Below are 21,157 nucleotides of genomic sequence, written 5' to 3' on the forward strand. Positions count from 1 at the left end.
AGCCTCAAAAGTCTACCTCCCTCCTTAGCAACCATGTTAGCAACCAGACGCTCCTGCATCGATACAGACTGATACCAAATATTACTGAACCCAAAAGAGACATTTATAAATTATGGCTGTTATCAGGGAGAATAGTGTTAATTTAGTTTAATGTGCAAGATATTGACAATTGACACACACGGACTTCAGTGACAAACATTTACAGCATTCTGTGGTTAACTAGCTAGTCAGTAAGTGGCACATCTGTAGAGGCTAGCACAGTTAGCATCAATGTGTTGCGACATTTAGTGCTGTCACTCGCTAACCTCAGCTACTACAGGTATGTTTAGCTATTCTTTCTCAATATCATTTGTTTCATAAGTAGACTCTCAGTTAAATAAAACAGGGACATGACTGTATGATAGGAGTTATTTTCCACCTGTGCAGAGTTATGTTGCAGAGTGAGAAACAAAAGAATCGTGGTGACGAGGAGGCGGTCAAAAAACTGGTAAGTCAAATATTTTAACTTAACAAATGGTATTTATGCTGAAGAAAAAGTGCAGTTTTACAGATTTTTTCTTCATATTTGAGAGATTTTATTCCTAGATATTTCCAAAATGCGCAAAAATATCAATAAGAAAACGAAAAGGGTCTATGAATATCTCGTGTAAATAGCAGTACAGAACTGCAAACAATTTTCTTAAGAAAATTCTATTTTTTGTCATACAAAGTCAAAGTACATTTGCCAGTGTATTGTAGTTTCTCTAGTGTACCCTCTTGATTTTTTAAATGAACTGTTAAAAATTATGTTAAATATTGTAAATATATTTCTAAAATAAGATATAATTTTTGACATAACAGAAAAAGATGTGTGTAGTTCTGTAATTTTACATATATTATGAGATAGCTTCTGTAATTACAGAGGTTTTCAGAGAAAATTTAATGAATGTTTCCATCAGTGTATGATAAGATCTATCTATCTATCTATTAAGATTGTGCACTTAAGGGGATAGTATGGGCAAATATTCAACAGTTTTAACAAATGAATTCAACATCTGAAACTTACCAGTATATATTTTCCCTTTCACATCTTTTTTCATTATTTTAAACTGCATTTGAGATTTTTTTATTTTTATTTCAAGTGATGATTAGGCTTTGATAAAATATAATGTTTATTTTTCTCAACAGTGCATGGTTAATGGAGTGTCCTATGAAAAAATTGCACAAGAGGGGTGCAACATCAGGTCACTAGAGATCTTCTTCTCTGGTTTCCCTCGCATGGTGGGGCTGTCCTTCTTTCCAAGGCTTTGCCAGCTTACCATAGTGGACCAGAACATAAAACTCATTGAAGGACTTGAGTGCTGCCCTCTGCTCCAGGAGCTCTGGATAGTCCAGTGTCATCTGACAGTAAGTTTGTTACACTGATTTCTAAGAATGAATACTGCTTTAATACCTTGAATCATTATCATCCAAAGAAAGTCAGACTTGTGAGTGATAGCAATTTATTGCTTTTATTGGAGAAGTACTTAAACCTTTATGTGGCATTAAATCAAAATAAATCTTAAATCTATAATTATCATTTATGAATCACAGCTCCACAATTTAACAATACAATAATCTGTGTAAGTGAACAGTACAAAAGAGTATGTCACATATATTAAATAATAACCTGTGTCATATTGTTTTTTTCAGGAAATATCTGGACTACACAATTGTCTACAACTGCAGAAATTGTACCTGTATGACAATCAAATCTGGGAAATAGAAAATTTAGAATTGCAGGTTAACCTGGAAGTGCTGTGGCTCAATAATAACTGCATAACCAACATACAGGTTTGGATTGTGAACTACAAATTCACATATATAATATCTATTTTTCTAGCTAGTGCATCTCATGCGCATTTTGCTTGTTTTGTGATTGATGTATTTTTTTTCCCTAAAGGGCTTAAACACACTGAAAAACCTGAAGGAACTAAACCTTGCTGACAACAACATTACAAAAATTGGTAGGTTTTTTAAATTGGCTGTATTTTCTGTGCCAAATTTAATGGTCAGTAAGCAGTTTAAAAAATAGAGGAAAAACGATAGATAATTTTAGTTTTTTTTTCTTTAAGGGTACAGCCTTGATCCCAATGTCAGCCTTCAGAATCTCAATCTGTCTGGGAACAAGATCAGCTCCTTTAAGGTAAGATTAAAAACTCAAAAATGCTTTTGAAATTCCTTCTGTTGAAAGTTTTCTTATGCATTTTGTAAAATCTTATTAAAATCCTTGGTTTGACAAAGGGCATTTCTAAATTCTTGGAAAATGTCGGGGTCTCGGTCAGTTCAGATTTTCAATCATGTCAACAACAGGCTGGCTGAACGAGACCTTCACTGAGGTATTGAGCAGCATAATTAAAAGTTTTGCCATTCCACATTCAGTGATATGTATTCCGTTGCATCTATTTAGAAAATAAGCTTAAAAGACTAAATAAAAGTTTTTTAGTATCCCGTTTTGTGTTAACTTTACATTTTAGACATATGCTATATCCAACAGGCTCATTCAGAGCATTTACACTGAATCATTGTTTTGTTCAAGGTCATCTTGATCTGAAACACAAAAAGTTTTGTGGCTATAGCTTTGATTTGGTTAACACCTCTAGTCTTATTCCTGCAATCTACATACTTTTCCTAACCTAGCTTTTCTCTAAAGAACTGAATTATTGTCATTCTCATCAAGTTCCCCGTACATTGCAGTAGCTGCAGGATCAAAGAAGAAGTCTTTGCCCTCTTTGCCATTAAAATTGTCACATTTCTTCTTTTTCAGTGCTGTGCAGTAAATATAAAGGAAAAATAAATTTCAAGTTATAAAAGATCTTTAACTCATCTGCAACTCCCTCAACAATAATGGGGTTACAGACAGGTCGTTTAACATTGCACACAAATTTACGTCTTCAGTCAATTTGTACAAGATGCCATAATGCCTGTGACTTTTAAAATACAATGCCTATTATACTGCAATCTGGCTGCCAGATCATTCATTTGGCCTCAAACAGCCTTTAAGAAACTAAAGTTGGAAGCATAAGAGTCAAATGTTCGATTTGCATGAGATTTAAATTTGCTGTTTTTTTAAAAACATAAAAAGAAAATTAAATTAAATAAAATGTAAATGCTATTTTTTTATTCAAGAATAATTGTATCCTTTGTTGAACAGACAGAAGCCTCTCTCTGTCACTAGCCTTTGTGTTCTGTCGTAACAGGAGCTGACCCAGCTTGTGCATCTACCCCATTTGAGAGAATTAGCACTGAAGGACCCCACGTCAACGCCTAACCCAGTGTGCCTGCTGTGTAACTATGCCACACACATTCTTTATCACATGCCAGGCCTCCAGCAACTCGACACCTACGAAGTCTCCAGCAAGCAAGTCAAGGAGGCAGCTGAGGTATTGAGACGGCCTACAGGACTGTGAACTCACATTAGTCTTTGTTAGGCCCTTGAGAGGCAACACATTCTCTTGATTTAAGTCGATTCCTAATGACTGTGTCAAGAACTGGGGGTGGAGAACCCAAGCGCAGGCACAAACAGAAACATGAGTCCAAATCAGTCCGGGGCGGCACCAAGGCACGCAAAAACAAGCAAGTCCAAAACGAAAACAAAAAACAGTGTCACTAGCTCGTCCAAAACAAAACAAAGTGTACTCCAAGAGGTGAGCCACTCAGGACGACAGCGGCGAAGCCACTCACTCAGGAGGCCATCAGCGACGGCGGCAAAGCCACCCACTCAGGAGGCCGTCGGCGACGGCGGCGAAGTCAGCCACTCAGGAGGCCGTCGGCGACGGCAGCGAAGTCACTCTGGGGGCCATCTGTGACGGCGGCAAAGCCACTCTGGGGGCCATCGGCGATGCACCCTAAGAGGCCGGCGGCAGCGAAACCACTCTGGAGGCCAGCGGCGGCGTACGTGACGAGGACCCTCGGGGGACCGGGCTGGTAACAGGCAGCTGGACCGACGAGGACCCTCAGGGTGCCGGGCTGGGAACCGGCAGCTGGACCGACGAGGACCCTCGGGGGGCCGGACTGGGTGCCTGCGGTGGCGGGACCCCTCTGGGGGCCAGGCCATTGGCCGGACTGGGTGCCAGCGGGACCCCTCCGAGAGTTACGCGGGAGCTGGGGACCCCTCCGGGGGCAGAACTGGAGTGGGAGTCTGGGACCCCACAGGAGCCGGGGACCCCTCAGGGGGTGGCACAGGAGCCGGGGATGGAGCTGGAGCCCGGGGGTCCTCCGGGGATGGCGCTGGAGCCCGGGGGTCCTCCGGGGACGGAGCTGGAGCCTGGGGGCGGAGCTGGAGCCGGAGGCCCCTCCGGGGGTGGAGCTGGAGCCTGGGGCCCCTTCGGAGGCAGATCTGGACTGAACTGGGACTGGACTGGGCTAGGACTGGACTGGACTCAAGCCGGATTGGTCAATAGCTGGACTGGACTAGGACTGATCTGGACTGGACTCGAGCTGGACTGAACTAGAACTGGACCAGACTAGAGCTGGACTGGACTGGAGTTGAGCTGGACAATAGCCGGACTGGAGTAGGACTGGACTAGACTGGACTATAGCTGGACTGGACTGGACTGGGACTGGACTGGACTGGGACCGAGGGCAGGATTGAGCTTACGATTGGGGCCCCCCACAGGGAGTAGGACAGAGGGCTGTACTGAATATGGGACGGGGGACAGGACTGAATTAGTGACTGAGGACCTCTCGGGGGGTAGGATTGAGGACAGGACTGGGTTTGGAATTAAGGAGGTCACAGCTGCAGGAAGGAAGACCAATTAGGGTGGCCACTGCAGGGGCGCCACTTGGTGTTGGGGTGGCCTTCATCCTTTTCAGGGCTCGAGGGGAGGCACTCAGCCTCCTCAGGGCTCGCAGAGACGCGCTAAGCCTCCTCAGGGCTCGCAGAGAGGCGCTAAGCCCCGTCAGGGCTCGCAGAGAGGCGCCAACCCTCCTATGGGCTCGCAGGGCGGCACTAAGCCCCTGCAGGGCTCGAAGGGGGGCGCTAAGCCTCTTCAGAGCTCAAAGGAAAGCGCGAGGTCTCTTCAGGGCTTGGGGAAAGGCGCTACGCATCCTCCAGGCTGCTGAGGGGGTGCTATGCCCCTTCAAGGACTTGGGAGAGGCATTTTGCCTCGTCAAGGACTCGGGGGTGGCGTCTCGACTCGTCAAAGCTCTTGGCTTCTTTAAAGCTGCAGGAGAGGCGGGAAACCTCTTTAATAGAATAGAATAGAATAGTCCTTTATTGTCATTGTAGCCAGTACAACGAAATTTAAAAGTGCCAGACAGTCAGTGCATCATTAAAAAAGACCACGCAAGTTAATAAATAGAAAAACAATAAATAAATAAATACTCAATCAGACATGACATTCCTTAAGGCATTGAGGGTAGTTATTGTTGTGGGGTAGAAACTGTTTTTCAGTCTATTTGTTCTTGATTTGAGTGTCCTGTAACGTCTGCCTGACGGCAAAAGTTCAAACAATGAGTGACCAGGATGGAAAATGTCTTTAACAATGCTCTGAGCTTTTCTAGCAGAACGAGCACTGTGAAGGTCATCCAGTGAGGGAAGGGGGCAACCGATTATCTTCTGGGCTGTGTTGACGACCTGTTGGAGAGCATTTTTCTGGGCCACAGTACAGCTGCTAAACCATACATACATACAGTATGTTAAAATGGCTTCTATGGAGCACCTGTAAAAGGACACCAACAGACTTCGTGTGATGTTGTAATTCCTGAGGGTCCTCAGGAAGTGAAGACGCTGATGGGCCTTTTTAATCACCTTCATGGTGTTCACTGTCCAGGTCAGGCCCTCCTCGATCTGAACACTCAAGAAGCAGATATCCGACACCTGCTCCACACAATCCCCGCTGATGATGAGTGGAGTGATGTCAGTCTTTTTCCTCCTGTAGTCAATCACCAGCTCCTTTGTTTTTGCTGTATTGAGGAGGAGGTTATTCTCCCCACACCACGCTGCCAGATGTACAACCTCGTTCCTGTAAGCAGACTCGTCTGCCCCGGAGATGAGCCCCACCACCGTGGTGTCGTCTGCAAACTTCACAAAGATGTTGTTGTGGTGTGTGGGGACGCAGTCGTGTGTGTAAAGGGTGAACAACAGGGGACTCAGCAAACAGCCCTGTGGCGAGCCGGTGCTGAGGCTGAGGGCCGTCGATATGTGATGGCCCACTCTCACCCTCTGGGTGCGACCGGTGAGGAAACTGTTGATCCACATGCAGGTGGGGTGTGGAATGCCCAGACTGACCAGTTTGTTTCACAGTTTATGAGGAAGTATGGTATTGAAAGCAGAGCTATAGTCCACGAAGAGCATCCGTACGTAGCTCCCCTGCTGCTCCAGGTGGGACAGTGCAGCATGGAGGGCTGTGGCTACGGCGTCTTCTGTGGATCTATTTGCCCTGTATGCAAACTGGTGAGGGTCCAGGCCTTTTGGCAAGTGTGATGTGATGTGGCCCCGGACCAGCTTCTCAAAGCATTTCATCACCACCGGGGTGAGAGCAACTGGCCGGTAGTCGTTGGGGCTGGAGATATGAGGTTTCTTGGGCAGGGGGACAATGATGGAGGACTTTAGGCACGGTGGGACAATGGACTCAGCCAAGGACTGGTTGAAGATCCTTGTGAAGACTCCAGCGAGCTGATCAGCACAGTCCGGGCACTCCATCGGGCCCAGCAGCCTTCCTTGGGTCCACGGTACGCAAAGTACGCCTCACCTCATATTCCGTGAGGGAGAAGTTACTGAGGACCATGGAGTGTGGTGTGGCTGAATTGGGCAATACCACCTCAAAATGGACAAAGAAGTTGTTAAGCTCCTCTGCCAGCGAGGCCTCACCCTCAGCTGCTCCCAAGGTGGATTTGTAATTGGTGAGCTGTTGGACTCCCTGCCACACCTGCCTGCTGCTGTTACTTTCCAGGTATGCCTCAATCCTCCTCCGATAATCCGACTTGGCCCCTTTAATGCCTCTCTTCAAGTCAGCTCGAGCTGCAGAGTAGAGGACCTGGTCATCAGACCTGAAGGCGGTGTTCCTCACTCTCAGCAGCCGCTGGACTTCCCGGGTCATCCAGGGCTTCTGGTTGGGATAGACCCGGATCTGTTTTTCCACCGTAACAGTGACTGTGCAGTGGCTTATGTATCCCAGTACACTGCTTGTAAACATCTCCAGATCGTGATGGAAAAACACCTCCCAGTTCGTCCTCTTGAGGCAATCCTGCAGCTGTTGAGAGGCTCCATCAGGCCAAGTTGTTTCAGTCTTCATGATGGTGGTTGTACTTTTTTAAAGCTGCAGGAGAGGTGGGAAACCTCTTTAAAGCTGCAGGAGAGGCGGGAAACCTCTTTAAAGCTGCAGGAGAAGCTCTTAGCTCCTTTAACACCGCAGGGGGAGCTTTCAGCTCCTTTAAGGCTGCAGGGAAAGCTCTTGGCTTCCTTAAAGCTGCAGGGGAGGCTGGGAGCCTCAAGGCTGCAGGGAAAGCTCTTGGCTTCCTTAAAGCTGGGCCCCACAGGAACAGAAGACGGGGCAATGGGCCCCGCAAAGACTGGTAATGGGACGGTGGCCCCCAGATGAACAGTAGACAAAGCGATGGTCCTCATATAGACAGGAGTCGGGGCGATAGCTCCCACAGGGACAGGAGAGAGGGAGGCGGCACGGGGCCTCTCCTCCACCGGGAGTGAAGCGGCACGGGGCCTCTCCTCGGCAGGGAGTGAGGCGGCACAGGGCCTCTCCTCGGCAGGGAGTGAAGCGGCACAGGGCCTCTCCTCGGCAGGAAGGGAGACGGCGTCGACACGCTCGGCAACAGTGGCGGCATCGACCCTCTCGGGAGGTGAGGTAGCGCAAGACCCCTCCAACGCTGCAGGCGAGGTGGCACAGGGCTCCTCCGGGGCAGGGACAGGGGAGCTACATTGCTTCCTGGCACCGCGCCTTCAGCGGCCAGGTCTTCTGGCGGGTGGTTTTGGCTAGCGGGGAGACCGGGCCCGGTTGGCCGCCAGGGGAGCCACCGGGGAAGGAAACGACGAACCTCTCCACGGCCAAAGTGGCGGCTTTGAGCCCCTCAAGGAACGCCCTGGCTGCTTCCGGTGCCCCAGGATCTTGTGAGAGATCCCGGGACCCGTCACAGCCAGGCCAGGCTGCCCTGAGGAGCCTCAGGCCTGTGGAGGCGGCCTGGTAGGCCTTAATGGCCGCGGAGGGTGCTTCGGCCCCCATCACGCCGAGCCACCCAGCCAGTCTCTCTGCGACTGCAGAGAGACTGGCCGTGAGTATTTCGGCGAGAGTGGGTGGTCGTGCAAAAAAAAAACTCGGTGCTTGCTGGGTTCATGAGTGGCTGACTCATTCTGTCAGGAACTGGGGTGGAGAACCCAAGCGCAGGCACAAACAGACAGGCAGCTGGGTATAATAATAAATAAGGTTTAGTAATCAAACTAAACTACAAACTGAAAACGGGACTGAAGTGGAAAAAACAAAACTAAACAGTGGCAAATGACAGGGCTACAAAAGGTACTTACACACGGGGAATCGAATGACTAAGGCAAGAACAAACTGGAGTCCTTACAAACAACTGAGTCCAAAAAGGGTAAATCCAAAAAGGGGAGGAAAGCGAAGAAGTCCATAAAACTGAAGTAATCCAGAGGGGTAGGGAAAGCGGGGAGCGGAGTCTGAAGCAAGGTGTGTGTCCAACAATGAGCCAGCAAAGACTGAGGGAAAGACAGAGCTTAAATAGCAGAGGAGGGGACCAGGTGAATTGAGTTGAGCTTGATTGCATCAGCTGACAGTAATCAGAGGACCGGGTGCAGCAGACAGGGGGAGCCAGAGAAACAAGACAACACGGGAGGAAAAATGGGAATGGGAACAAAAAGGCAGCAACTATGGCAGAATCCTGACAGACTGCCTAAATCCGAATAGTATTAGCCTTAAGTTTCCTCTGTTTCCTCGGAGACATCAAAAAAATAACAACATACACTACCAGTCAAAAGTTTGGACACACCTTCTCATTCAATGGTTTTTATTACATTTTTTATACATTGTAGATTAATACTGAAGACATCAAAAAATATAAAAGAATACATATGGAATTATGTTGTAAACAAAAAAGTGTTTATCTTCAGTATTAATCTACAATGTAGAAAATAATACAAATAAATGAAAAGCATTGATTGAGAAGGTGTGTTTAAAGTTTTGACTGGTAGTGTGTGTGATTTTTTTTAATGATATTTTATCTGTAATTTAAGTCACAGTTAATGTTTTGGAGAATTCTTAAGATACTCAACAGCAATTAAAATTAGTTAGATTTGAACAATGACTGTCTTTTTAAAAAGTATATAAAACCTTTGTAATATGTCTCTTTTATGTGATTCTTTTTTTCTTTTACCTATTTGGTAGACTAAAGTGAAAGTTTTTTTTTTTTTGCAGTCTGCTGTAATGAAGAAAATGATGTACTACAACATGCGTGTACGTACTGCTCAGAGGAACCTGGCTGAGACCCAGCTCAGTCTGATAGAGAGGAAAAAAACTCTATTACAGTTACCCGAACAATGCAACAGGACCCTCAGTCACGCTCTGAAATGTGTATGTGCAATCCATGACACATCTTGAAAATAACAGAGTACAGTTTTTTTTTAGCTCTCATTTCCAGCTGTTTCTGTACATGGTTAAGAGAACTGTTTTCACTTGGATGCATTCCTAGCTTGAACGTGAGCTCTCCATGGTGCTGCTTGGTTGCAAGAAGTCTGCCTGCAGGTCCGGGGATGAACCAGGAGGACCAAACCACCTGGAGGAAGGTTTACCTGAAAGAAGTGACTCATCCCATGACATTGGTCATGATCCTGCCATGGAGCACAAAATCCTCCATAAGATTGAAGCACTGAAGGAAAGATTGAAGCTGTGGACCAGGCGGATGGAGGAGTTAGTTTGCATGCTCAAATGAAAGACTATATCATTGCTTTATGTAATTTAACCCCATACAGAACAACACCTTCAATATGGGAAAAATATTTTTCCTTCTTTTATATTCAGGATTGAAGCCTGGTATGAGCAAGAATTGGCCAAAGCCACAAACAGGATGGAATATATGGTGCAGTTTCTGTTGATGGAGCTTGAAAGTGTTGGAAATATCCGTTTAGAGGAGGGCTGCTCCGCAGATCCCTGGTACTTATTTGTTATTATTTACCCATTGTGTAATTCAGAGTTGCAGATGGAAACAAATACTCTTTGTTATTTTTTCCTCTCAGGTTTACATCCTGTTGTGACCTCCTGCTTTCCCGCTTCTCTCCTTCGGATTACAAGATTCAGGGCATCATTGACATTAAAATTGACAGAGTTATTCGCATTCACAACAGTGCTTTGAGGCTTCGCTTTGAGGACAGACTTCATAGCCTGCTACCCAGTGAAGATTCTGTTTGCCTTTCACAGTAAGTGAAGCTAGACTATGATGGAAAAAAATATAATAAATGGGTTTTAACAATACCTATACAGATATGTCAAGCTTAATATTGTAACAGTCAGTAAAAGGAACTTTTTAAGCAGGAATTACAGACGGCGACTGGAGTATTTATTCTATGTGGCTGACCCTGAACAATGTGAGAAGAAAGAAACTTTGTGCATTCTGGAGGAAGGCTTCAAAACAGCACCGCAACATAAGGTATGTGTTCTGCCAGGAAGAATTCACCCTCACACACATTAACTCCTATCACCCGGATTTATTCCACTGAAAATTAAAAGAATTTCTTAAGCGAATTAGCTGTTAGTCCATTCTCACCTCTACATCTGTAGACAGTACAACGAACAGAATGGATAAAAATTATCTCCCACGCCTCAGTTATTGAACAGAATGCAATGAGTCATAAAAGGAGCGAAAAGTTGTGTTAGTGTAAAATTATGTTTGTCTGCATATAGAAATAACTACACAAGTGCTATGGTACAGTCCATTATCTCTTATTTTCATATACATTCCAACTCATTCCAATTTTTTTTTATTCTTTGAATTAGGATTTAGGAGGAGTGGAGGCTATACCTTTATCCAATAGCTTAAGTGTGACCGAACTACCCAGAGTTGATTATGTACTGCGCCAGGCCAACCAGTTCATTTCTAAGCAAAGTACAGATACAATCCCTTTTAGACATGGTGAGTTAGTTTTACTCATACTGTCATGTCCTTATATTACCATTTGCCAGAACCATTGCAGTTTTTTAAATAGTTAAAATCGTAATGTTTTCGTTTTGTCTGTAGGTCAGGTTATTGTTTCCAAAGTGTTTGTGGGTAACAGCACGCCTATCCGAGACGGAGAACTGATGGGCAGAAGCAGCTATCCCAGAGTCTTCTCTGTGTATTGCAATGTGGACACTAAGCACAGATCTGCGATGAGTGAAGGTATCTGGAGAATTAAAAGGCATGACAGTGACTTTTGATTTGTTCAGTTCCATCATTTTGTATTTCTGCATGGTTTTTATTCAGAGAGACCTCACTCCACCAAAACACATACTGGTCCTGACTGCAATCCGTGCCGAAGGCAGTGGTTTGTGTTTGAACAGGAGCTTGTCCTGCCCGAGTACATCATATACTTTGAATACATCACTAGGGTAATTTATGCATTTGTTTCCTCGCTGTTTGAAAACACTGCTATGTTATTTGGATCAAGTTTTACTTAGATTTATTGTATGGTCTTAATTTGATGGCATTTTCTTTTACTATTTTACAGATTATACCAAAGTTCTTGAGAAATATTTCTCTCAGAATCACACTATAGTTGAAGATTTAGATTATTACCCTTGAAAATATGCAAAACTGAAATTTTGGTTCCATCCTAGCAGGTTTTTGTGCCCTGATTTGCTAATTAACTACTCCATAATACTCACAGTGGGGTCATTCCATTTCAAATAATCTAGGACCTTTTGCTGGATCATCTCTGCTTTGCGCGAAACTTTTTATTGTAAACTATGAATGTTTAAAATGTCTGTGCAATCTCTATCTGTGAACAAAAAAGTCACAAACTGGACTGTATATTTCTACTAACTGTTTAGTAGTTTATCTTGAAGTATCTGTTCAAATAAACATATGAATCATTGAAGTCTAACAGATAAAGGTAACAGTTCAATCGGTTTCTCCAGCTTATAAAGTAGTGACTGAAAAGGAAAATCTGCCCGTATTAAAACAATAAATTATGGTAGTTATATTTAAGAAATTATTTTGAAAGTCAAACACTGTTCTACTTTGGGGCAAGCCTGTCATATGCAAGTTCAATGAAAATAACTTTTAAAACCTTTTTGTCACCAAGTATTTCATATTAAGTATTCTGTGTTTTGCTTTGTGTTATTGTGACATGCAACTACATATGGTTCAGAAGATATCACTCATTGACGTCTGCATTATATATTTTTTGTTAATGTGTACTCAGAGATGAGACTTTTCATGACAGTTTCACTGGTTTTTCATATTTCAGCTCAGCCATAGTCAGAGACTGTTTGATCTACTTGGACAATATTGCAGATTCTGAATCAATGGCATGATGAGAAATAACAGTGAGAAATTTAGGCTTTTATCTTTAATAAGTCTTATTATTTTTGTGGTTCAAACATAGTCTCAAATTTTAATGTCCACAAAAATGCTGAAAGTGGGTTGAGGGACAGTTTTTGCAGCATTTTTATCTCAGAGCTAAATACATGATTTATCAAGCTAAAATGTCACAAATATCATACCTATATAAATGCTCATATTTATGATAAAGTAATTCAGGCAAACCAGAGACAATTGATCAGAGATTTGATGATTTGGGAAGGAATGGCCCAATAGTCAAAAATTGTTCAGTTGTGCTGAGTTCTGATATGATGGAAACTCAGTAAGAACTTTACCATAACAGAACAGAAAATGAAAACATGAAGATTTGAAGGTCTTTTCTTCAGGTACACACATTAACATTTTGATGTGCTGTCACAAGGACAAGGAACAACCTACATTTTCAAGCCACAGCACAAGCAGAGATACTGCTCCTTCCAGTGACATTCTCCTGGACCAAGGAGTCCTCAACATGGAGCCTGTGCTGAAACTGCAGCCCAAGTTGTTGAGCTTGGATGACACAATTCTTCTAAACGTGGCCAGAGCCAATGTCCTCAGTCAGATCACTGTAAGTGTTCAGCCTGTTTTTAATATGAGTTTGATTTTGAATCCGTTTCATGCATTCACAGTGGCATATCATTGATGTGTTCAATTTGCAGAAACTTAACCTTCATGGCAACAGTCTCAGCAAAATTAAGGAGATTTCCAGCCTCACAGCTCTGAGACATCTTACCATCAGCTTCAATAAGTTCACACACCTTGAAGATATTTCTCACATGGTAAAAGTGATAATAGAACATGATGTTATTGAACTTAATCTAAACAATGTCTTTTAAAGTTATCAAAAAGCAACACTTTAACAGCAACTTACCTATGTAATATTGAATTTGACTGGATTGGGATGTAGCACATAAGAGGAACTATTTTAGATCATAGAATAAAATGGTAACATTTAGCATCTCTTTTCTTCCCTAACATGCAGCCCAACCTTGAGTTTTTGGATGCTAGCTATAACCACATAGAGACTCTAGAAGGGCTGCGGGGGTTGGGACAACTCAAACAGCTCGACGTGTGCTGGAACAAGTTAACCAAAGCCAGAGAGGAGACATCTGTGCTGAGAAAACACACACCTGCTCTCCTGAAACTGGACACTCGATTCAATCCCTGGAACAAGGTGTGTACTATGATCACAACTTGAAATGAACCTAAATATTATAAGTTAAAGCTTAACAATAATAATTGCATATTCAGCTTATGCGTAGAATACATGCTGCAGTTTTAGGTATAAAGCACATATAGGAGTGAAGGTGTTTTCTCCTTCCAGCTAGAGACAGTCAGAATGACCATACTGAGCCGCCTCACAACCCTCACACATCTGGATGATGTCCTAGTGGCAGAAGAGGAGGCTGCTGAAGCTGTTCAGATGGCTGCCGGCTCCAAAATTAACCAGGTTTGACATATTTTGTAAATATTTCTGCTTATACATTACTAGGGGAAGATAATATTTTATTTCTTTGGGCTGCTCTGTGTAAAGGCACATTTTTTTTAATCAAATCAAATGTTGATTGATTCAACTAAGTGACTGCATGCAGTACTGTAATTTAATCAGACTTGTTGACACTGCTTGCAGGCATCTCTCCTGGCACACTCTCGTACCAACGAAGACCGTCCACGTAGTCTCAGTTTGCTTTCAACAGCGCAGCTCCTACATCGTTTGAGTCCTGCACCCTGGGGCCTCGGTACAGAGCTGGAGCCAGACTGGACTGCTAAGGTGAGCTGCAGCATGTAGGCTTCCCAGTAAAAGAAATTACTGTAAAGATAGCGTAGTTTAATTGTTAGTCTGAATACTGATAAGGCTGCATAATGGGGATACAGTGTCAACAATAATTCAAACTGTAATGCATGTAATCTTGAATAATTTATAAGTTCCTTTGTATTTGTGGTCGTATATTTTTGAAAGATCACCACTCTGAACCTTGACAACCTGAGGATTTCCAAGCTGATCAGTCTGAATAAGCTCGTTAACCTGCGCTGGGCCTCCTTTAATGATAACGAGATCTCCAAAGTGGAAGGTCTTGAAAGCTGCCTGAAGCTGGAGGAGCTCTCCCTAAACAACAACAGCATCAGCACTCTCAGTGGTCATTCACACACACAGCACGATTTACCTAAACAATAGTTTGCTTCTGATACCCCCACCTATAGCACAGTAACCATCATTATTTCTGTATCTGTCTTTGCTCAGGCCTGGCAAGACTACAGTGCCTCAACAAGCTGAGTGTAGATGGTAATCAGCTGTCCAGTCTGGATGCCTCAGTTCTAGACCAGCTCCCCAACCTGGCTTTTCTGTCAGTGGAGAACAACTGTATCACTTCCCTGCATGGCATCCACAGAGTCCACTCCCTCCTTGAACTCTACATCGGCAGCAACCAGCTTTCTACTTCAAGAGATATCTACTATCTGAAAGTAAGAATGCACTGTAATTAAAACTTGAAGACGGACTTCGTGAACTGCTGGTTTTAGATTTTTATTGTGTTGTTTGAGCATTTGGTCCTTTTTCTTCTCAGGGATTGGCAAACCTCATCATTCTGGATCTCTGTGGGAATCCTTTAGTAGAAAAACTGGAAAACTATCGTATATATGTAGTGTTTCATCTTCCCTCCCTTAAAGCTCTGGATGGATTTGCAGTGGTATGTTCCAAAAGTGCAACCAGCTGAACCTCTCTCATAATGTAGTGATTGTATCCAGTAGTGTGTATTTAATGTTCTTTTCTGTTTTCTCCAGGAAGTGAGTGAGTGTGAGAGTGCAAAGAATATGTTCAGGGGGAGACTAACCCCTGACATGATAGCAGAGAAGCTGGGTCACTCAAACTACACAGAACTCACCTACCTAACCGTTCAATCCTGCTCCATTAGGTAATAACCCGGCTCTACGAGTAGATAAAGACAGCACTTTTCAAAAATGAGCATGAGAATGTTATTTACTCTGAGGATAAACTCGCAGGTGAAAGACAAAACCTGAAACATCCCCTTTTCCTTCTCACAGGATGGTTGATTTGTCTCCAGTGGACCAGTTCTGCAACCTGCACAGTGTCAACTTAGACCACAACAACCTCACATCCTTCTCGGGCCTCATCTACCTGCCTAATATCAAAGTACAAATTGTACTGAATGTCACCAGATTTGTTTAAAATGTGCCTGAGACACGGACTGATAGATAATTTACACTGTCTTTTTAATAGGCTCTGTGTTTGAACTACAACCACATCGAGTCTATTCTGCCGAGGCAGAGGACTCAGGCTCAGCTGACTAACAGACAGATACTGTACAACAGAGTCCACTCCAGTGGCTATGGCCAGCAGAGCCCGTCCAAAGCCAGCAGGTAATTCAATGCAGTTTTTTATCCGTTATTTACATAAAAAATGGATTTTCACACAAAATATCTGCTGTTTATTGTTACATTTTGTACAGTTTTTTTCTGATTTCATGGACTGTAACCATTAGGGGGCAGCACTGACCAGCCAATGAATGAACCGACTGTTGACAGTTATGTCAAATTTTGCAGAGGTTGCTGTTAAACCTTTATTAATTTAGTTGCAAATGTAGTAATGTAAGAAATTCTTAACATTTGTATAAAAAATCAGTTCAGATTTACCATTTCTGGAGTTGTCATCAGTAAAATATACAAAATATTTCATCTTTCAAGATGAATAATAATATATTTCAGTGACATATTTCTTCTGTAGAATCCAGTTCAGAAACAGTGTGGTGACAGGCATCCTTTTGTTTGTCTAACTGCGACTGCCATAAAGAGGTCTGCACCTGTGAGGTCTGACCAGTTAAATGCGACAGCAGGAGGGAGAATGAGATGTTCGTTTAACCACAGACATTGCAAACTGTCCCTCTGTGACTGTGTTTAAGGGATACTGGGCCCACTGGCAGCCTGGAGCCACTGATGGGAAGCCTGGAGGTGCTTCATTTGAGTCACAATGGCATCTCCAATATGGCCAATCTGCAGCTCAGCAGGCTCACCAATCTTAAAGCACTCTTCCTACAAGGTATGTATAGTTCATGTACCACCCCTCCCTCTCAAAGCCGGTTAAAAGGGCAGCCTGTGAAAAGGCAAGCACCGAGAGCAAAGTCTCCCATAGACCTAAGGCCAGGTGGGTGATGAGACTTGAAGAAAAGAATAGCTGACTTTCTTTTCAGCAGCTTTTGAGGGCTTTTGATTGAGTTTTGCTTTGTCAGAGTGATTTGTCCCACAAAGCCACCCTTACTTTCCTTTCTCTCTTTTTGCTTAGAAACCTTTGGAGGTTGTTTCTGTAATTTCAGTGCTTTTTACACCAGGGGCAAACAAGAAATAACCAGCAAATGTGTACACAGCCTCAAAATGCTTCCTTTTATAATGTCTAGGGTGTCCAGATTACAGATGTGCGCTGTTGAACGAAATATTAGGCTGTTGTTTGCGATGTCTTTCCATTGTTTTAATGAGGTTTGGTCTCTCTCTAGGTAATGAGATCAGCCAGGTGGAGGGCTTGGAGGGGCTTCACCAGCTCAGAGAACTTGTGTTAGACAGAAACCGGATCAAAGCGCTGGCCAAGAACTCTTTCACAGCCCAGAACGTCCTACTAGAACTGCACCTAGCAGAGAACCGGATCCGGGAGCTAAACCATCTCGATCCACTGACTGAGCTCCGTAAGCTCTTCCTCGACATGAACAAACTGCAGGTATTCTGCTTCAGCGGCAGTAGTCTCCTCACAAGATGGATTTTTTAAAAATGTTTATATTCAGGATTTTAATGAAACTGCATATTCAATTAAGCTGCCTGAATGACTCAGAACACGGTGATTTCCTGAGGTTATCACCGAGGTCACAGTCATCTTTTGTGCCGTTTCTGATTTAACACCAACTTTTACTGATTGGTTCACATGTGTCAGATGTTTAAGAATGTATTTTATTCAGCGCACAGCAGTATTACTTTTCTGTGCATTTGCAAAGTGAGACATGAAGTATAGTAATCATAAGTCATTACCACCCACTGTGGCACGCAAGGGGTAGCATTAAGGAGATTCAAGTTTGATTGAAGGTCAGGGCTGTGTGTATGGAGAAAGAGGGGAACAATCAGGACAACGTGTAATCAGCTTCTCAGTCTGCATCTCCTTATCCAGGGCGAGTGATTTGCACTTTTGTTGCCAGTTCCTTCTTCCTTTCACTTTCTAAATGTTTTCACGCATTCAATTAAGAATAAAATACAGCAATCATCCCAAAGCATGAGTCCTCACAGTGGGGGCGTCTTTGAATCACAGCCAAGTCCGAGCATAAAGCTGAGAGCGGGAGAAAACACCCCCATGCCCTATTGCGTGCCCTGTTGCATGCCCAAACTCTCTCATGAGATTAATGAGAGCTCTCACGTGTAATCTCTCCCATTAGCTGCTTCCATCCTGCCTACACCAAAATTATGAAAGGTTCAGCCCTGATGCATATGTTTCCATTATCTACACAGGGCAGGCTACAACCACTGTCAAAGAACTGGTAAATGGGGTTGTTTGAGGATAAAAAAGAATTTAAAATAATTTTTTTTGTTGATCTTCATTTTGTAGGGCATCACAGAGCTTGACAAATTGGAAGTTCTTCCCTCGCTGATGGAGCTCTCTGTTGTTGGCAATCCTGTGAGTATTACTGGGTTTTAAAGACAGTTTGTCAATTAAATTTTAATATTAAAGCCACAATTGAATTCATTTTTTAAAAATCTTTTATACTATTATAAACTTGCACAATGATGTGGATCAACTAGCTGTCACCAGCAGGATGCTCACAAACAAATTATCAAAAGCACGCTTACAGTCTTGGTTTCCCTCACAATCCAAAACACTAACCCAGTGCATCTCTGTGGCTCCAAATTAAGTGATTACATGAAAGGCCGTCTGCTGTGCCTCAAACTGGCTGGCATGAGAGACAAATTTGCTGACCAAATGGCAGTGTGCTATTGGCCCTGTTACATCACCCATCTGGAGCTCATGGATCAGGCCTGAGCAGTGCCTGCAGCCCAGGGGCTCTCTGTCGTCCGTAGGGTAATGCTCAGCTGTGGTTGCCTCTTTCCTGCTTGATCCCAGCCCCCTTCTTTTCCCATAGGGGAAGGGTTAATCGTGCCAGAGGGTAGAGGCCAACAGCCACCCTGGAGACAATACCTCCTGCTGTTGATTGTATGAGATAGCTCCTTCACCCATGTTCCCGAGCCAAAGTCTGTCTCGTCCTCACCACTGGACATCCATTGGCACACAGTCACAACTTAACCACAGCAGCAGTGTTCTGCTGGAACATGCAGTTCTGTGACTGCACAGGCTGGGTTCGTACCCCGGCCAGAGGGTGCTCTCAGCTGGGCAGGGACCTATCTGCCGCTGTCAGCTGGGTCACTGGAATAGCTGATGGGAACATGATAACTACACTGGGACCCACATAGCATCATATTTATCCCAGATGTCTCAAGGCATTCTTCATTAAGACTCCATTATTGAAATTTCTGGTTTTCAGTCAAGGGAAGAGTGGTTTTTAACCAGACTGTTTCTTTGAACAGCTGCATTTTTTCTTTGCAGGTGGCCCGTAATTCTCTCCACAGACCGGCAGTCGTGCTTCGTCTGTCCCAGTTGCAGGTGTTAGATGGAGTGATGGTCACTCTAGAGGAAAGGACCAGGGCAGAACTCGTCAGTGCTGATCAATCTGTAAGAACTGGACACCTTAAATAAATAAATACTCACTTACATTAACATACAACAGTTGGCCACATCATTAAACCTCTTACAGGTGAAGTGAGTAACAATCATTATGTTGCTACAAGTGCAGTGTAAGGTTCTGAGAGACTCCAAAACAGTAGGTCTTGTGTGTTTTTCCCAGTATGAAATGGTTTGTGACTACCAAAAGTGGTTTAAGGAAAGACAACTGGTGAACCAGCAATTGGGTTATGGACCCTCAGTGCTCAGTGATGGGGAGCGAAGTCTGGGCAGTGCTCAAACCTTGGGTCAGGCCTTCATGAGGCTCTTACTTTGACGTGCATAACTCACCTAAACCATGTTACAACCCATATATACCTCTTCATGACAACATTATTACCATGAGTCAGAGCTATTTTAGCTGCGCAAGATCACATAACATACATAACATCAGGCAGTTTCAGTGTTGGGGCAGATCTGTGTAAATGTTCTCAGTATCTTTTTGCAACTTTGGGAATTTCATAAGACAATTAAATAGTTAGACTTAATTTCAGCATTTTGAGACTTCTCTTTGACTACTTTGAGGCAGCAACGCAAAACATACTGCAAGCAAAGCCTGTTACACTCCTCTTTATGGTTTCTTGTAAAATTGACTCAGAGATGCATTATCAGGATCTCAGTTTTTGTAAAACGAGAAAAAAGAGAATTGCACGGCACACACACTCTGTAAATATGGCACATATAATAAATGAAGAAGATTTTACTTTTTAAAAAACTGTACTGTTCAGTATACGGTTGTTTTACAGGACATGACAGGACTCTGCCATCCTCTCAAGACTGAATTACAAATAAACAAAGACATTGTTTATTCAAAATCTCATAATGGGCCTCATCATGTAACATGTAGTCTAACTGAAAGGAGCAAAAATGATAACAACTAAACCACAACCACCAAAAAAGAGAAAAGCCTGGATCAAACTCGTTCAGTCCGACTGATTTAATGTTCATGTAATGAGAGAACGGGGCAGTAATTCTCTTGCAGCTCTGAATTAAAAGCAGTCTAAGCCTGCTAGCATCATCCTGCTGATTAGATGAAATGTGCCTGGCCGATAATGCACCAGTGGATTTACCCCCTATTAGCCAGGTCAACACGACCCTCTCTGCTAGTTAATCGTAGATATGGAAATGACAGAGCAGAGACCCTGGGTTTTCTCATTAAAAACACAAACACAAACCTCCCCCCTTTTGAGTCTCATAATTGCCATCTCTGTTGTCACTCTAAATCTATGCCTGTAACTGCTTTTGCTTGAATTTGTACATTGTTATTGATGAGTAGTAATTACTCTTCCCCTATAAGATGCTTATATATGTGGAACAACATGCAATCTAATCGCCAATCCCCAGCCAAGTGTGTGGGTGGAGTGGACACATTGCACTCGCAGCAGTGGATATAGGAAGGCAGAGAAATGAAAGAAGCAGTTACATAGAAAGGATGCATATGTTAGTGAGGTCAAAGACATTGTGTTGACCATGCAGGCACTTAAGAGACGATGTTTACTCATTATGTGAACATCTGCTTGTGTCCTTTAAAGCATTTCTGTCCTAGAGAAATATGTCTATGTTCTTCTTGATCCTTGTTTAATACTTTATCTTAAATGCATGTTCTCAGCATCCTGGAGCTTCTCTTCCCACCCCTGAAATTAACCTACCTGGACCGCTGTCTCTCATGCCTCATAACAGCACTCTGAGAGTAATGAGTATAGGGGGGGACTACAGAACTTCATGCACGGACATGATGTCTTGCCAAGTAATGTGGACGAGGATCACTATACATATAAATGTGAGTGCAACTTTGCTCCTGTTGCAGAAGTTTGGTGATGAAAAACACTAAGCTTTAAATTGGCATGTACAGCA

At 43.4% G+C, this 21,157-nt stretch overlaps 1 protein-coding gene across 4 annotated transcripts in view; it reads left to right on the forward strand.

The window, feature by feature from the left end:
* The window catches only part of lrrc9 (leucine rich repeat containing 9), a 27,672-nt gene continuing 6,515 nt past the window's right edge, over positions 1-21,157 (forward strand). For 3 of the 4 annotated variants that reach the window (XR_007945260.1, XR_007945259.1, XM_022221799.2), the window contains exons 1-31: positions 1-319; positions 427-487; positions 1,168-1,386; positions 1,672-1,812; positions 1,922-1,985; positions 2,094-2,164; positions 3,219-3,401; positions 9,402-9,557; positions 9,676-9,893; positions 10,005-10,136; positions 10,220-10,399; positions 10,512-10,629; positions 10,977-11,112; positions 11,218-11,358; positions 11,443-11,567; positions 12,923-13,108; positions 13,200-13,319; positions 13,523-13,714; positions 13,865-13,990; positions 14,171-14,311; positions 14,501-14,678; positions 14,783-15,003; positions 15,105-15,227; positions 15,322-15,452; positions 15,583-15,691; positions 15,779-15,918; positions 16,458-16,594; positions 17,046-17,263; positions 18,137-18,205; positions 19,130-19,255; positions 20,913-21,083. Coding sequence is in view for 2 of the 4 variants with exons in the window: in XM_022221799.2 (XP_022077491.2) it covers positions 431-487; positions 1,168-1,386; positions 1,672-1,812; positions 1,922-1,985; positions 2,094-2,164; positions 3,219-3,401; positions 9,402-9,557; positions 9,676-9,893; positions 10,005-10,136; positions 10,220-10,399; positions 10,512-10,629; positions 10,977-11,112; positions 11,218-11,358; positions 11,443-11,567; positions 12,923-13,108; positions 13,200-13,319; positions 13,523-13,714; positions 13,865-13,990; positions 14,171-14,311; positions 14,501-14,678; positions 14,783-15,003; positions 15,105-15,227; positions 15,322-15,452; positions 15,583-15,691; positions 15,779-15,918; positions 16,458-16,594; positions 17,046-17,263; positions 18,137-18,205; positions 19,130-19,255; positions 20,913-21,083 (4,329 nt within the window). In the remaining 2 variants the exon portion in view is untranslated. The remainder of the gene's footprint in view (positions 320-426; positions 488-1,167; positions 1,387-1,671; positions 1,813-1,921; positions 1,986-2,093; positions 2,165-3,218; positions 3,402-9,401; positions 9,558-9,675; positions 9,894-10,004; positions 10,137-10,219; positions 10,400-10,511; positions 10,630-10,976; positions 11,113-11,217; positions 11,359-11,442; positions 11,568-12,922; positions 13,109-13,199; positions 13,320-13,522; positions 13,715-13,864; positions 13,991-14,170; positions 14,312-14,500; positions 14,679-14,782; positions 15,004-15,104; positions 15,228-15,321; positions 15,453-15,582; positions 15,692-15,778; positions 15,919-16,457; positions 16,595-17,045; positions 17,264-18,136; positions 18,206-19,129; positions 19,256-20,912; positions 21,084-21,157) is intronic. The other variant, XM_022221814.2, reaches the window with a different exon arrangement.

Source organism: Acanthochromis polyacanthus, chromosome 1 (genome assembly GCF_021347895.1).
Source record: "Acanthochromis polyacanthus isolate Apoly-LR-REF ecotype Palm Island chromosome 1, KAUST_Apoly_ChrSc, whole genome shotgun sequence".
NCBI classification, from domain to species: domain Eukaryota; kingdom Metazoa; phylum Chordata; class Actinopteri; family Pomacentridae; genus Acanthochromis; species Acanthochromis polyacanthus.